At 46.9% G+C, this 13532-nt stretch overlaps 1 protein-coding gene across 2 annotated transcripts; it reads right to left on the bottom strand.

Moving 5' to 3' along the window:
* Positions 1-2628: 2628 nt before the first annotated feature.
* PLA2G2A (phospholipase A2 group IIA) lies at positions 2629-7787 on the bottom strand. 2 transcript variants are annotated; one of them, XM_023219779.1, is made up of 5 exons: positions 7532-7787; positions 5918-6069; positions 5564-5708; positions 5199-5305; positions 2629-3037 (listed from the first exon to the last, which is right to left on the bottom strand). In XM_023219779.1, exons 2-5 carry the CDS (start codon positions 5955-5957, stop codon positions 2895-2897), a joined length of 435 nt encoding a protein of 144 aa, XP_023075547.1. In that variant the 5' UTR covers positions 5958-6069; positions 7532-7787; the 3' UTR covers positions 2629-2894. The 2 variants fall into 2 exon arrangements, with proteins under 2 accessions (XP_023075547.1, XP_023075546.1); XM_023219778.1 differs by lacking the exon at positions 7532-7787 and adding an exon at positions 6750-6860.
* Positions 7788-13532: the final 5745 nt, after the last annotated feature.

Genomic DNA, 13532 nt, shown 5'->3' with positions numbered 1-13532 from the left:
AGTTAAAAATCAAAACAATATAAAAAGTTATGTATCAAAAAATCTTTCTGTCACCCTATCTGTGCCAGCCTCATTTCTTGCCAGCCCTGTTCCCTACAGGTGGCCATTTTGATGAATTTCTTGCATGTTCTTTGAGTGTTACTCGAAATACTAGCACAAACATATTAACAGATATATTTTCTACATAAATGTGGCACATTGGCCGGGCGCGGTGGCTCAAGCCTGTAATCCCAGCACCTTGGGAGGCCGAGACGGGTGGATCACGAGGTCAGGAGATCGAGACCATCCTGGCCTACACGGTGAAACCCCGTCTCTATTAAAAAAAATATATATATATATAAAAAAACTAGCCGGGCGAGATGGCGGGCGCCTGTGGTCCCAGCTACTCGGGAGGCTGAGGCAGGAGAATGCCGTAAACCCGGGAGGCGGAGCTTGCAGTGAGCCGAGATTGCGCCACTGCACTTCGGCCTGGGCGACAGAGCGAGACTCCGTCTCAAAAAAAAAAAAAAAAAAGAAATGTGGCACACTGTTTATACTATTCTCCTCTTTGCTTTTTTCTGTTACCACCATATCCTGAAGACCTTTGTCCACTGGAGCAGAGAGAGCTTCCCTCGTTATATAAATGTATTGGGTCTCTTCTCTTTTTTTTTTTTTTTTTTTTGAGACGGAGTCTCATTCTGTCGCCCAGGCTGGAGTGCAGTGGCACAATCTTGGCTCACTGCAAGCTCTGCCTCCCAGGTTCACGCCATTCTCCTGCCTCAGCCTCCCGAGTAGCGGGGACAACCGGCACCCGCCACCACCCCCGGCTAATTTTTTTTGTATATTTAGTAGAGACGGGTTTCACCCTGTCAACCAGGATGGTCTCGATCTCCTGACCTCATGATCCACCCGCCTCGGCCTCCCAAAGTGCTGGGATTACAGGCGTTTGTGCCTCTTTTTGAGTTGGTATCATGATTTATTTAACTAGTTCTCTCTACACATACTCTTGGATTATTTCCATCTCAATTGAGAACAATACTGCAGTGAACAAACTTGCTCATATATCACTGTGTGTGTGCACGGGTATGTGTGTGTGTGTGGTGTGCGCCTGCATCCATACGGTAAATTTCCAAGTGGAGTCAGTGACTGAAAGGATAAATGTGTTTGTAATTTTGATAGATATTGCCAATTTGCCCTCTGTGGGCGTTCTGCCCTCCTACCAGCTACCTATGAAAGTGCCCGTTTCCCCAAGCAGCCTTGCTAGTAGATCAAGTTGTCACACTTCTGGATTTTTATTCATTGTAATAGATAAAAATGACATCTCAGTGGAATTTTAATGTGCGTTTCTCTTGCTATGTGTGAAAGTGAACATGACCAGGGCCGCCTCCAGCAAATGAAACATTTGGTGCAGAATCAGAAAAGGTGCTGCTTCTGGGAAGACATTATGGGAAGGCACCTCCTCTGGGGGAATGCAGAGCTTGCTGGGCTGTGCAGGGGCTTTCTCCTGTGGGAAACTCAGCTCCCACCTGTGTCCCCTGTGCAGGGTGCCTTTGTGAAGTGATCCACACCCAGCAGCCCAGATGGGTGTTATTAGAGAAATAGGCAGGGCTGTAGCTGGTCCAGGTGGCAATTCCCCAGCGGAACCCTGAACATCAGGAGGGGAAGTAGCATCCGAGTAAGGGTAGGACCCGCTACATAATGTCTGTGACCGGGTTGGGTGCACTGGCTCATGCCTGTAATCTTAACACTTTGGGAGGCCAAGGCAGGAGCATTGCATGAGGCCAGGACTTTGAGATCTGCCTGGCCAACATAGTGAGACCCCGTCGCTATGAAAAAATAATAAAAATAAATAAATTTGGGCAGCCCAGTGCAAAATGAAGTGTGGGAAGGAACTCTTGATTAAAGATTAGTAAGACTTTTCAGATAGCCACAGTAGAGCATTAAACCAGGCGTGGCACCCTTCCAAACACAGGACGCCATGGGACTGTAGGGGTTGCACACCTGGGAAACCAACCCTGGTGACGGGATAGCACCCCCAGGGTCCAGCTGGTGGCCAGCATTATATCACCCACTTTTCCTCCTTACTAGACTAGGCAATACAGGAGAAGAGCATTCCATGCAGAAGATGTGGACTACAGCTTTCTAGATTAAGGACCAGCCTTCCTGCTTTCTCCCAGCAGGCCAGTAGGAGCTGCTATTGCCTAGGGAAGGAGAGGGAGATGTCTGGGTTTCCTTGTAAGTCATGGCAGCTGTAGACATGTCAGACCCAAGGCTTTTCATTTGCCGTCATTCTAATTCTCAAACACGCCCATGCAGGAGGCACCAGTGTTATCTCCATCTAGATGAAAGAACTTAGGCTTAGGGAGATGGGGAAGTGGGGATTTGACACAGCCAGTCCGATTCCAGAGCCTATTTTTTTCATTTGTTTTGTTTTGTTTTGATAAAGACAAGGTCTCCCTGTGTTGCCCAGGCTGGCCTTGAACTTCTGAGCTCAAGCAATCCTTGCACTTCAGCCTCAGCCTCCCGAGCAGCTAGGACAACAGGCACACACCACTACACTGGGCTCAGAGCCTGTATTTTTAACCGCTACCCCTCTTTGTTCTCAAGCTAACAGTGCATAGGGCAATGCAAACACACACACACACATATATGATTTGCTAATTGCTTTATTCAGAAGAGAACCCTCGGAGTACAGTTTCTTTGATTAAGCATGGAGTTGAGGTGGAGGAAAGCAGTGGAAGGCGGGAAATCTGCTGGGTGTCTCATTCTGGGTGGGTATAGAAGGGCTCCTGCCTGGCCTCTAGGATGGTGAGGGATGCTTTCTGCATTGCCAAGGAACTTGGTTAGGGTAGGGAGAGAGGGTATGAGAGAAGGAAACTCAGCATTGGGTGGAAGGTTTCCAGGGAAGAGGGGACTCAGCAACGAGGGGTGCTCCCTCTGCAGAGTTTATTGGAATAGTACTGGTAGTTTTTGTTATAGGTACTCTTGTTTCTAGCAAAACAGTAGGCAGCAGCCTTATCACATTCACACAGTTGACTTCTGCAGGAGTCCTGTTTTGCTGAAATCACAAGAAAATAAACACAAGATGGGAGTTTGTTAATATTCGGTGGCTTCTTGTGGGCACCCTGGGGTAGAAGACACAGCCCTGTCCTCCAGAAGCTCCTAGTTGGAGACAAACACCTGCGCTCCAGATATTTCTGACCAAGGGGGAGACAGAATTCTTGCCCTTGGGATGCTGGCCTCCAGCCTGGTGGAGACACAGCCAGGCACTGGGCTACTCTCTCAAAGGCCTTCCTAACAGCCATCATCTCTTCCTCTTGCTAACAGATGTGTTCAGGAGGCAAAGCCCTAGCCCCGGGTGTCTGGGAATGGATTGTGATTGGTTTAAGCCTGGCAGGGTCATCCATTTTTCCTTTGCAGTTATTGGTCTTTGCGTATTATGTTACCTGGTTCCAACCAATGAACAACAAAGGGAAGTCTGCTGGGGGCTTCTGGGAAAGATCTATTTCCTCCCTCCAAAAAGAGAGATGCCTAAGACGAAAGCCTCTTCCATAGTGTGAGGCCAGGAGGGTGGAACTGCAGCCTGTCTCTTGACGTTCCAGCTGTAGACACTGCCCACGTGGCATAGCTGAAGGCCAGGAGAAGGCTGGATTCTTGATGACATGCTGGAATGCTGCCCCAGGCCTGGCACTGCCCTTTTCCAGAATTCTAATTATGTGACAGTCACATATCCCCATTATCCAAGCTACTATCAGCTTGGCATCATGTGGCTTGTGACCTAACGCCTGCTGAAGATACATGCCTCTATGGAGAGGCCATAACAGGAGACATAATTTCTGATCTTAAAGGACTCAGGCCATGGGCAGGAGTCCACGCTTTCTCCAAATCCCACTCATGGGTCAGCTGTCTGGGTACAGCAAGCACAGCCTTCCAGTGCCACCCACCTCTCCCCGCCTTCAGGGCCAAACTTTCTCCAGAACGTCTTTGCTTTCTGTCTCTACTTCCCTTCCCATCAGCCCCCACCCGCTCTAATCTGGCTTTGCCCTCCCCACTTCATGGAAGCAGCTTCCCCTGAGTCCCTCATGCCTTCCTGCCTCAACATCCAGGGGAGCCTGTTGGCCCTTTTCATGGAGGACCCCTCTGTTCAGTTGGCCCTTGCTAACCATCTCCTTACCGACTCCTTGACCTTCTCGCTCAGTTCTCCTCCTCCCTCTCTGTCCATCCCTCCTCTGTCTCCTTTCTAGGCCTTTAAGCAGAAAATGAGCAATCACACCCACCTCTCAGCTCTCTGCTGCCGGCTTCTGAATCGGTGTCCCCAGTCCTGGCCTCTCCCCTGAGCTGCGTTTGTACAGACAGCTGCCTGCTGGACCCCTCCCTGGGTGCTGGAGGCCCCTAAACTCCACATGCTGGAAATAGAACTGCTCCTCTCCGCCCTCTACCACGACCTGCTCCCATGGTCTTTATCACAGTTGTGCCATCCATGCAGCCACATATCCATCCAACAGCTCCCTCTCCCCGTCCCTCCCCATTCAGTCACCAGCTCAGCTGATTCCACCTCAAATGCATCTTGATGTTTTCTCCACTTTTCCCATCCTGACCTCCATTGTTTTATGTCAAGATGTTACTCCCTCTTGCCTGCAGGATGGCAATAGCTTTCACTGCCCCCCTCCCACTTGTCTCCATCGACCCTGTCCTCACAGTGAGTCCTCTAAAATGCAAATCTGACCCTGTAGCTCCTCTGCTTAATAGCATCCTATTGCTTTAGGGCAAAACCTACATACAGCCTGGCCTGGAGGGCCGCATTGACCTAGCTCCTTCCTTTGTCTCCAGCATCATGGCTCAGCACTGCTTCTCTTCCTCATGTTTATGCTGGGCAGCACAGAATGGCTTACCTTTGGTGCCTCTGACCATGCTGTGTCCTCTTCTGGGCATGCTCCCAGCCCTCCTCTTCCCTGACTCTGCACAGCCTTTCAGACTCAGCTTAGAGGTCACCCCTTCCAGGAGCCTTCCTCAAGCCTCAGGCTGTGTTAACACCTTATCTGTTTACTTCCCACTGGAGTCTTTACCACATTGGATTTTCACTTTCCTGGCTTCCCACTCAACTGTGAGCTTCCTGAAGCAGGAACTATGTCCCTCTGTGTCTGTCTTTGGTGCCCAGCACAGTCCTCAGCACTGTCTAAACAAATGAGGGCCACTCAATGGTGATGTAGGACTCTTACCACAGGTGATTGTGCTTCCCTTGTTGCTAAACTTGTAGCTCAGAAATTTGGTGCCGCATCCACTTTTCTCCAGACGTTTGTAGCAACAGTCATGAGTGACACAGCAGCTGCAAGGAGACACCCTATTGGGGCTGTTGTCCCACAGCTTCAGGAGGCCTGGTGCCTGTGGTCTCACCCCCTTGGACCCTGGGCAGAGACCCAGTGACTTTGCAACGGTCTAGAGCAGAAGTTCCAACATGCTGGCTGCTTTTCCAACCAGGCCATCCTGAGACCTCTGTGCCCATCAGGAACCGGCACTGTCTTTGCAGCTTCCAGCCCTGCCTGGGCCAGAGTCTAGGAGGGTAGGGAGGGATGGGTGGCCTCACCGATCCGTTGCATCCTTGGGGGATCCTTTGCCACCCACGCCACAGTGGCAGCCGTAGAAGCCATAACTGAATGCAGCTTCCTTTCCTGTTGTCAACTTAATCATTTTCTGGAAATCCACCAAATTCCCATGGGCCTGCAGAAGGCCTGGAAGGAAATTTGGGAGTTGTCTGATGATGTGGCATGGGGTCCTGTGCCCTCCCTCTCTGCCCCTCTCTGCTACTCTCCTTCCTCCCAAATGGCTTCTCTTCTTCCCCTGAGAGAGGATTGCTGCAATGGGAGAGAAAACTAAGGGACAAGAGTGCTTCCCTTCTGGGGCTGTCCCCCCATGCTCAGAGGTCAGGGTCAGCACTTACCAAAGATCATGATCACTGCCAACAATAGGAGGGTCTTCATGGTAAGAGTTCTTAGGTGACAAATGCAAATGCAGATGGACTGGCCTAGCTCCTCTGCTGGGTGGTCTCAGCTTCTGCCCTGGTCGTTGCTCCCCTGCTCCTCCTTGGTGGCTCTGAGACACACAGACATACTCTCCCATCCAACCTAAGTCCAGGGTGACTTCCTCTGTCACACTCAGAGCACACAAGGAGTGCCCTCCAGCAATACACACAGACACACACACCACCTCCTGACCCGTTCTCAGCTCTGCAGAATGGTTTCACACACATCAGGTCCTCAGACCTGTGGAGAACCCCATGATACACTAGTGAGACCTCCCCTGTGCCTCATCAGACTGAGAGTTCTTGGGAGGTTGGAACCAGGTTCCTCCCAACTAACTGGGAGGTTCCTGAGGTCAGAGGATGTGTAGGACATAGCTTGCACATCTCCAAACTAGATTCAAGGCTGAGAGTCTCCAAGGCACCCATGGAGTCTCAGCCTCAGTATTTTCCTCCAGAATGAAAGCATCAACCTATCTCTGCAAGGCTTTCTAACCCCTTCCACATACACACGTTCCCAAACACATACATGCTCACACACCTATGCCCACATACACACACTCTTGTAGTTACCTGCTAGTGCGAACATCCTCTCATACACTACGGTCACATACCCACTCAACTTACTCATGCACACACACCCTCTTGTGCATATCAAATCATGCACATGCATGGACAACACAGCCAGTCTCAAAGGCAGCGAATGAGCAGGAATTCTGCTCTTGACAGGACATCAGCTTCACTGGCTGTTTACCTCTCAGAGGACCTCAGCGTTGTATCCCCAGGCTGTCTTGTTTGTTCTGCACTCCTGCTCCCCTTAAATAGCCGCTCCTTCTGGGAGGTTGGGGGTAGGTGAGGCCCGAGGCTGGGGATGGGCGTGGTCAGTTGGTGGACTCAGGATTGGCCGCCCATACCCCTAGGTAATCCCTTTCCTTCCCCTCATCAGCTGGCAGGACAGAGTTGAGGATTGAGAAACCTTACGTGTCCGTAGCTGATGCCAAAACACATTTCAGGCCATTTTGCAGTCTTTCCATGGAGTAAATTCCCATAACCAGCTCTGGGTGTGATCAACGGTCAGCCACCTCCCTGCAACCGCCTCTAAGGGGGGCAGGGACTGTCTGCTGTTGCCGGCTGTGGACTCATTTGCACACCCAAAGGGACCACCAATTGCTGAGCAAGGATTGCTCCCTTCTGCTCAATGTGGCATTTGGGAATAGAAAAGAGGGCTTTTAGTGGTACTCATTCATTCAGCCGCTCAATCATTCATTCGCAGGAAGTATGTACTGGGCCTCTAGCATGTTCCAGCACCTGTGCAGGCCTCACTTGTGCACCCCACAGTCCACCAGGGAGAGGGTTTAATAGGGGTGGATTTCCCTTCCCACTAACTTGGGCCAGGGCCTCAACCTTCTCTTCTTCCTTCTCTTTCTTCTTTTCCTCCACCCCTGTCCCATATGAGCTTCCAAACCTGGAAAAAGCCAGACGCTATCCTTGAAGTTCCCACCAAAGCACTGCCTTCACTTTATTCCCCATCCTCACCTGTTTGGAGACAGGCGAGGTGAATGCTCCCTGGATCTGTTGCTCTTTTTCCTTCAGGCTTCAGGCTCACACTGACTGCAGCTTTAATTCATAAAGTAAATATCTTTTTCATTGCTCTCCAGCACGTGCTAAGAATTTAGCTTCCACGGCCTTAAGTAAACACTCTGTGATTCCAGTGCTTAAAAAGTCACTGTGGCAGAGGTTGTCGTGCTGGTGAACATTCCATCTGTTCCATACACTCTAGAGCCCCTTGCAGGGATGGAGACCTAGGGCCCTGCTGCTGGCTGGTGAAACATGAGCATTGGCATTAAGGCTCACTTCCAGGTTTCTCCAGCAGGGGGACTATGAGATGCAACTCCCCAGCCCTTCCCTGCCCCACCGGTAGAACCAGAAGACGAAAGCAATCTGGGGTGTAGAATCATAGCATGGAAGACAGTTGTCCTAGAAAGTCCTGAAGTGCACAGTGGTCTTAGCGTGAGTGAGAAATAGACTTTTGCTGTATTAAGCTGCTGATAATTGAGATGGGCAGCTACTGCCGCATAACCTAGTCTATCCCAAGAGCCATCAGACAGCTTTCCTCTCAAAAATACCATTTACCTCCAGCGCTTGACTGTGTAAAGGGTTGGACTCTGGTCTTCCTGTCCTCATGTGTTGGAGTCCCAGCACCTTAGAATGTGATCTTATTTAGAAATAGGGTCATTGCAGATATAATTAGTTAAGATGAGTTCACTAGGGCAGCTAGGATGGGCCCTAATCCATGATGACAGATGTCATTACAAAAAGGTGAAATTTGGAGACAGGAAGGCACGCTGGGAGAAAGTCATGCAATGATGAAGGCAGAGATCAGGGTGAAGCTTCTACAAGCCAAGGAATGGCAAAGATTACCAGAAAACACTGGAAGCTAGGAGAGAGGGATGGAGCAGATTCTCCCTCACAGCCCTCAGAAGGAATCAACCCTGTTGGGCTTTTTGATGTCTGCCACTGGAACTGTTAGACAATAAAATGTCTGTTGTGTAAGCCACAAAGTACCTAATACAAAGCTGAAGCAAACTAACACAACCTCCAGGGATCTCTTTTGACTTCCTTTATTCTTCTTACTCTGGGTTGCCACTCCTATAGCAGTTGGCTTTATGGCCATGTCAGGGTTCAGAGGTCTCATCCCCCAGCGTAGACCACTGCCTTTGTTAAACATTGCACTTTTGGAAACAGTAGTTCCTCCAACAGGCAGAACCGCCTTCCTCTCTGTACATCTGGATAGCCCTGGTCCAGGCTTCAGGCGGAAGAAATACTCCAACGCTCAAGGACTCTGGTGACGTCAGATAGAGCCTCTCCTTTTCCCATCACTTCAGGATGTTTTTCAGGAATTCAAAGTCCATGAATTGGCCTCTTGTTCATCTTCCATCCCGGACCTAATCCAAGGCCTTGGACTCAGTGAGCCAAACAGAAATCTCTACTTTCATGGGGCTTCCACTTTAGCAGAAAGGGACAGATAATCAGCAAAAGACATACTAGTAAATGACATCATATGTTAGGTGGTGACACTGAGATGGGGAGAGAGGCAGTAGGTGACAGAGCAGGAGCACCATCATCTCAGACAAACACCACCACTTTAAGTTCCAGCTCCCTTTCTAACCTCATGCATTTCAAGGAAATCATTTCTCTTGTGACTACAAACAGTCAGAAAGAGTAGACAGTAAAACACAGGTAAGACAGCTCAGGCACAGAGGGATGTGTGGGGAAAGTCACCCTCATACAATGGGCCCCAGTAAAACAGTGGGCCTTCATAAGCACATTCTCTTCCCTTCAGGTGCACTAAGATAGGAAAGCTAAAAGCAGACTTGGGGGGTATGTCTGCAGCTGCAGAAAGATGTATGGGAACAGACACACACCTCTTCCTTCCAGATAAGCGTAACAAAAAGACACAGAAGCAGTCCAAGCCTCTGTTAAACTCTCCCACCCTGAATCCTTAAAAACTCTTAGCATGTAAGAGTGTGCCTCTGACCTAACTCAGCCAGCTGCCCCTCTCTGAATTAAACCTGTTCTTGACTGCCAAGCCGCCTTTCATGTTTCTTCCCTCTTTCCTTAATTCTTACAGTAGGGATGGAGGAGGGGTATCTGGAGTAGGTGGGTGGCAATTTTACACAAGATTGGAGTGCTCGAAGAGAGGTGCTTTGAGTTTAGTCAGTGCTCAGAACACTTTCCTTGCATTACTAGTAACTAAAAGAATCAGCATTTGAGAAGGACTCTCGCTTTGTCACCAGGCTGGAGTGCAGTGGTGACATCTTGGCTCACTGCAACCTCCGCCTCCCGGGTTCAAGAGATTCTCCTGCCTCAGCCTCCTGAGTACCGGGGACTACAGGCACCCGCCACCACGTCCAGCTAATTTTTAGTATTTTTAGTACAGACGGGGTTTCACCATGTTAGCCAGGATGGTCTTGATCTCCTGACCTCATGATCTGCCTGCCTTGGCCTCCCAAAGTGCTGGGATTACAGGCATGAGCCACTGCGCTCAGCCTTCCCATTCCTTATTTATAACTCCTTTCTCTGACAGGTTTATTTTTCACAATATATTTACTTATTTGTTCAATTGTAGTACAATTGAAGTAGTTTCAGAATTATTAACCCATAACTCTGTGAGAAATAAATTTACTAACTACAGTACTGTGTTAGTGTATAGTTTCTTTATCTTTAGCCTTTTGGTATATCATCATAATACTGTTTTCTGAAGTTACATAGGTTATCTGTTTTCTTGTAGCCTATCTTAAGCATAGTAAATTATATTGATTATATTATATTGATTTGTCTTATATGTTTATTTGTTATCATTTGTATTCCATTTTGATTTCTACCTTTTTCCTGGTTGATTTTAATTATTTATTGCTTTTGAGGGTATGTGAAGCCTTCCCATGTGAAACAAGGTGAAAGCCATACTAAAAAGTATACTCAGAGGTGTTGCTTCTCACTCATGCCTACTATCTTCTCATTTTCCTCTTCTTCCCACCTCATTCTCTCCCCATGGCCTATAGGTAAGTGTATTAGTCACCTATTGCTGCGTAATAGATGACTAATACACAAACTGTATTAGTTTGTATGACTTTGTATCAGTCAAAGGGAAAAGATTATACAAAGGTAAACTCCCTGGAGGTCATTCTGGGGTGTGTTTCTCATAGTAGCCAATCTCATTCATTTTTGGTTGATTCTTCCTGAAATTCTTTTGCATAAATGTGTAGGTGCGTGTTTATTTTCTTTTAACCACTGCTGTCTTACACAAAGGGTAGCATACCATAGATCATTTTGTACTTTGCTATTTTAACCCAACAGTATATCTAGGAAATCACTTCATATAAGCAGCTAGAGATCTTCTTTCTTTTTTAAAAAAAAGTTTCATTTTTTTCCCTCCTAACTCAGGGAAGTCTTTCCTGGTGGCTTCCCTGACAGGGTCGAAGCCCCTGTTGCATTTCTATAGTCCTTCATTGCGGGAATGTACTAGAATTTTTCCAATCATTCTCCGAGAATAGGCATTCAGGTTTTTTCTAGTGTTTAGTAATTATAAACATTGATTCAGTCAGCGACCTGTGCATGTGTATTTTCATAACATTGGAGGTGTATCTTCTGGACAGATTCCTAGAAGTGGGATTACTGGGTCAAAAGGTAAGTGCATGTGTAAATTTTGTTAGGTAATGCTGAATTCTCCTACAGAATGGTTGAACTAGCTCACATTCTCAGTAGTAATGTTTGAGACTGACTTTTCCTCCATGGCCTCAGCAACAGAATGTTCCGTTAGACTTTTCTTTTTGCATTCATTCTTCTTATAGTTTTAAAAATATCACTGTTCCTTCAATAAATATTTATTGAGGACCTACTCAATAATCCAGACACTGTGTGGTAATGCAATGGTGGGCAAAACAAACAATTTCTTCCCTGAGAGCATTTTTCAATCTGGCAACAGAGACAGACATCAGTCAGATGATCACACACACACACACATGCACACAAACACACAATTATAGAATGTCATGTGCTGTGTTGTTCAACGATCCATTGGGACAGCATGAGGCAGAGAGCCCTCAACTAGTCTGGGGACCAGAGAAGGTTTTCTAAGGAGATGGTATTTTACCAGAGGTCTGGAGGGAGTTTAGGAGTTATCTGGGTAAGCGGTTTCTGTGGTTTAGCTTACTCAACATTTATTCCAGCCTTCTGGTATGTCTCTCTGTATTGCAGAGCCTAGAAGGCTAAACACTGCATTTTCTTCTCTCTCCCTCTCCTTATTTTAAAAGGCTTTTTGAAAGACCGGTGATATTCAAAGTAAACTTGATCTGAAAGTAGAGAGAGTCCCCACATATCCCCTCTTCCTCAAATACGCATCTTCCTTCACCATCAACATCCCCCAGCATTGTGGTACATACGTTAGAATCAATGAACCAATGCTGACACATCAAAGGAAGTCCATAGTTCATATTAGGGCTCATTCTTGGTATTATACACTCTATGGGTTTTAGCAACTGTAATGTGACATGTATCCACTCTTACACTATGAGACAGAGTAGTTTCACTACCTTGAAAATTCTCTATGCTCTGCCTACTTAATCCTCCTTCCCCCAAACATCACCCTGACACCCATGATCTTTTTACTGTCTCCATCATAGCCTTTCAAATTGATTTCTTTCACTTAGTAATATAACTTTAAGTTTCCTTTATGTCTTTTGATGACTTGATAGCTCATTTATTTTTATTATTGAATAATATTACATTGTCATGTGTACCACAATTTATTTACCCATTTACTTACTGAAGGACATCTTGGTTGCTTCCAAGTTTTGGCAATGTTGGATAAAGCTGCTATAAAGATTTGAAACATTTCATGTGCAGGTCTTCGTGTGGAAATAAGTTTTCATCTTGTTTGGGTAACTATCAAGGAGCACAACTGCTGGATCATACAACAAGAATTCAGTGTGTATTTTTGTAAGAAAATACCAAACTCTCTTCCAAATGGCTGTACCATTTTGCATTCCCTCCAACAATGAATGAGAATTTCTGTTACTCCACATCTTCACCAGCCATTTTGAGACCAGCCCAATTGTCTTGTAGAACTGATGTTTATGGTTTCTTTGAATAAACATGGAAATTGACTCTCCCAGTCTTAAAACTTGAGAAAGTTTACATTTGTCTTATCTGACTTCCTTTTTCAGGAAACCAACCAGCAGTCCTCCCAGATAGTATCAAGGAATTGAAACTTACCAGATAACTGCATCTGGACAATAAGACACCAGATCCCTCACCTGTCCTAACGGCCTGACTACCTGCTTCCTGTTGACCAACTCCTCTTCCTTATCCCTTCCTAATTGCTGTGTTCCTACACATGGATACATTTCTTTCCTGCTATAAAACTTCCCAGTTTTAACTGGTTGGGGAGTTGGTTTTGAGACTGATCTCCCATAGTCTTAGCTACAGAATCTGATCAAAGCCTTCTTCCCTGGCAGTACTCGTTGTCTCAGTGATTGACTTTCTGTGCTGTAAGCAACAGGACCTAGACCAAACCCCTGACACTTTAGTAACAATTTGATATTATCAGTATTTTGGACATTAGCCATTCTAATATGTGTGTAATGGTATCTCATAGTTTTAATTTGTAATTTTTTTCTTTTTAATTTTTTGAGACAGAGTCTAGCTCTGTCACCCAGGCTGGAGTGCAGTGGCGGGATGTCAGTTCACTGCAACTTCTGCCTCCTGGGTTCAAGTGATTTTCCTGCCTCAGCCTCATGAGTAGTTGGGATTACAGGCATGCACCACCATGCCCTGCTAATTTTTGTATTTTTTGATAGAGATGGGGTTTCACCATATTGGCCAGGCTTGTCTCGAACTCCTGACCTCAAGTGATCTGCCAAAGGGCTGGGATTACAGGTGCATCCCAAAGGGCTGGGATTACAGGTTTGAGCCACTGTACCCAGCCTTAATTTGTAATTCTAATGACGTATCATGTTCAGCATCTTTTCATGTGCTT

Source organism: Piliocolobus tephrosceles, chromosome 1 (assembly GCF_002776525.5).
Source record: "Piliocolobus tephrosceles isolate RC106 chromosome 1, ASM277652v3, whole genome shotgun sequence".
Lineage (NCBI taxonomy): Eukaryota > Metazoa > Chordata > Mammalia > Primates > Cercopithecidae > Piliocolobus > Piliocolobus tephrosceles.
Note: the sequence above shows the minus strand (reverse complement) of the source record. Positions and strands in the feature narration are given on the sequence as shown.

Excerpts from the sequence above, each read along its gene's own strand:
- PLA2G2A (XM_023219779.1), bottom strand. The coding sequence starts at position 5,957 with ATGAAGACCCTCCTATTGTTGGCAGTGATCATGATCTTTG. Across the intron at positions 5,306-5,563 it reads CCCAAGGATGCAACGGATCG|CTGCTGTGTCACTCATGACT; the intron begins GTGAGGCCACCC and ends GTCTCCTTGCAG. Across the intron at positions 3,038-5,198 it reads GGGAAGCACAATCACCTGTG|CAAAACAGGACTCCTGCAGA; the intron begins GTAAGAGTCCTA and ends TTGTGATTTCAG.